This window comes from Trypanosoma theileri (genome assembly GCF_002087225.1).
Source record: "Trypanosoma theileri isolate Edinburgh chromosome Unknown TM35_Tth_53_V1, whole genome shotgun sequence".
Taxonomy (NCBI): Eukaryota; Euglenozoa; class Kinetoplastea; order Trypanosomatida; family Trypanosomatidae; genus Trypanosoma; species Trypanosoma theileri.
In genome coordinates, this window is record NW_021639895.1 from 30,351 (window position 1) to 33,048 (window position 2,698).

The 2,698-nt window shown below is 44.6% G+C and overlaps 2 protein-coding genes across 2 annotated transcripts; both read left to right on the forward strand.

The window, feature by feature from the left end:
* Window positions 1–508: 508 nt before the first annotated feature.
* Window positions 509–1,378, forward strand: TM35_000531130 (uncharacterized protein; the record flags this gene model as incomplete). The annotated part of the gene is made up of 1 exon (XM_029030698.1): window positions 509–1,378. The coding sequence occupies one exon, from the start codon at window positions 509–511 to the stop codon at window positions 1,376–1,378; it is 870 nt and encodes a 289-aa protein (XP_028877995.1).
* Window positions 1,379–1,984: 606 nt separating this feature from the next.
* On the forward strand, window positions 1,985–2,698 carry TM35_000531140 (uncharacterized protein; the record flags this gene model as incomplete). The annotated part of the gene is made up of 1 exon (XM_029030699.1): window positions 1,985–2,698. A coding segment is annotated over one exon (714 nt), but the record flags the coding sequence as incomplete, so codon positions are not given.

A 2,698-nucleotide genomic window follows, 5' to 3' on the forward strand; every position in this document is an offset into this window, starting at 1 on the left:
AGAAACAGTTTTAAAGATACTAATGATTATTCCACTATATATATATGCTACCTCTGCGGTCCAATAAAGTATTTTGCTGCATATTTGGAGGTTTGTTTTCATTGTATTGGTCTTCTTCTATTTCCTTGTCCTCTTTTTTTCCCTCGCTTGTTTGAATTCTCCTTTTTGTGGGAGTTTGTGCAGACCCTGTGTTTTTCTGCTTACTGACCACATGTCTATCACGAATACGTTTATACCTTTGATTGATGAACCCACACTGTTGTACAAGAATATGCACTTGGGGTATTGGGGTTTTGGCATTGTGTGATTTGTTTTTATATATACTGTTTTGGGGTCTGCATCATCTTGTAGAAGGGCTATTCCTTTCTACTACTATACTATGCTCTCGTAGCTGCTTCTCTTTCTCTTTCTTTCTCTCTTTTGTTCCCTCTTTTCCACATTCCTTCGAATAGACCTGTGAACTCAAGTGACAAGAAAGACAACAAATACAAGAAGAAAAAGAAGAGCAATGATGACGATGATGCGCCGTGTGATGTGTGTGTTGGCCGTTGTGCTGTGCTGCGCCTGCGGGTATACCATGGCGGCTACTGCTGCTGATAGCAGTGTGGTGTCACTTGCTCCCATTTTTATGGATTGGGGTAACCCAGATACATCATTTGCGTCGCCCCCAGAGAGTACAGGAAAACCCACTGGGACAAGAGGGAACACTAATGACGTAACGCATTCTCATGGTAGTGGAGTGGTGAATGAAGGAGTCCCCAATGGGAGAACAGAAGAAAGTGTTGAGGAGTTGCCACCCGGAGGCGGTCCAGTTACTCAGGTGCCTGGTAAGGACGGTGAACTGTCCAAACCTCAAGTTTCTTCAGATCATTCCCGTGGAAGTGAGGCAGGTGATGTAGAGCATGGAGCATCGGCAGTAGAAGGTAAAGGATCTTCTCCTCTTCAGAGTGGAGTGAGCAGGTTACCATCAACAGGTACTGCAGGCACACACAAGGAAGAAGAAGAGGTTAAACAAACACAAAGCCAAAATAACGGGACTGATCCTGCTACGCACGATACTGAAGAGGCACCAAGCAACACATCTGATAACACTACACCTGCCGACTCTAATCCTAACCAGCCATCTCCAGAAGCTGCAGGTGCAACTGCTGCATCAGACTCACAAGAAACCACTTCCACTACTCAGCCAAGTCCCGAGAGCAATGTCACAGAAGCACCAACCACCACTCCATCTTCTGTACCCAATTCAGATATCAACACCATCGCTTCCACAGTAAAGAACAAGGGTAATGTTGACAGCAGTGTCAGTCCTGTATGGATGCGCACTGCAGCACCGCTTCTGATTGTGGCTGTATTCTTCTCTTTTACTGTGTACTGAACAGTGGAACTCACTTGAGGACAAATAATAATAATGGTAATACTAACATAGTCATAATTGTGTACATCCCCCATGGGTGAATAAATTAATAATCTGTTTACCAGCTTTCTCTTTTAATTGGAATTTCTTTTACTTTTATGTGTGTGTGTGTGTTCTTTTTCTAATTAATTCCATTACTTGCTTTTCCCGTTGTGTGTGTTTGCAGAAAACTGGGCTGTTCTGCTCACTGACGGTATACATCTCTTGCTAGTACACCCAGATGTCTGTGTGTGTGGAGTAATTTAGTACAAAAACTAGAGCCATGGGGTATTGTGTGTGTGTTCGGCTCTCTCTCTTATTTGGGTATTGTGGGGTGTTTTCTTTTTCATTTTTTCTGTTAAGAGTACATATTATCACGCAAGTGGCATATTTTGTTTTCTCGCTTTATGGTGCAGTTGTTGCTTCTCTCTCTCTATTCCACTGTGAGTATTTGTTGTACTTGTTTGTGTATGTTTGTTTGTTTCTGTTTTTCCCTCTATACTCTTTCTTCTTTGTTGTGCATACCATTGAAGTAATACAGGTGCAACGATATCCACAACAATACCTGCAACCATTGGAATAATAATAATGATGCGCTACGTGCTGTGTATCCTCGCTCTCCTGCTCTCCTGTGCGTGTGTGCACGTCCTCGCTGAAGAAGTGCCTGCCGCCGATCTTTCCGACCAAGTCCCTGATACGGAGAGTGAAAATAAAGATGTTGGTGCTGGTGGTGCAAGGGTTGAAAGGTTGGAAAGTCGTCCTGGGGAATCGGGTACATTGCCACAAGATCAACTTGGAGGAAAGTCACCGCAAGAAGTTAGTGTACAAAATCCTCAGGGTCCCGAAGGTGAATCTGGTGCCCCTGGTGGTTCTCAGTGCACTGCTGATGGTACTACTGGGTGCCCTCCTGGTGGTCCTGCTGCTGGTGAAGCTCCTGGTTCTCCGTGCCCCAATGGTGTTCCTGAAACTGCTACCACTGGTAGTACTGGTGCTTGTACTTCTGGACAACAACCAGCTCCAACTACAAAGGTACCAGAACCAACTACACCAAAGGAACCAGCTCCAACTACAAAGGTACCAGAACCAACTTCACCAAAGGAACCAGCTCCAACTTCACCAAAGGAACCTGAAACTGGTGGTGCTGACAATACAAATACTGAGAATGCCAATATACCCAATAATGATGAGGAATCAAACTCAACCACCACCACCACCACAACAACAACACTTCCTCCTGAACTCACAAACAACAAGAAGGGTGATGCAGACAGCAGCAGCAGTATCAGCAGTTCTGTGTGGGTG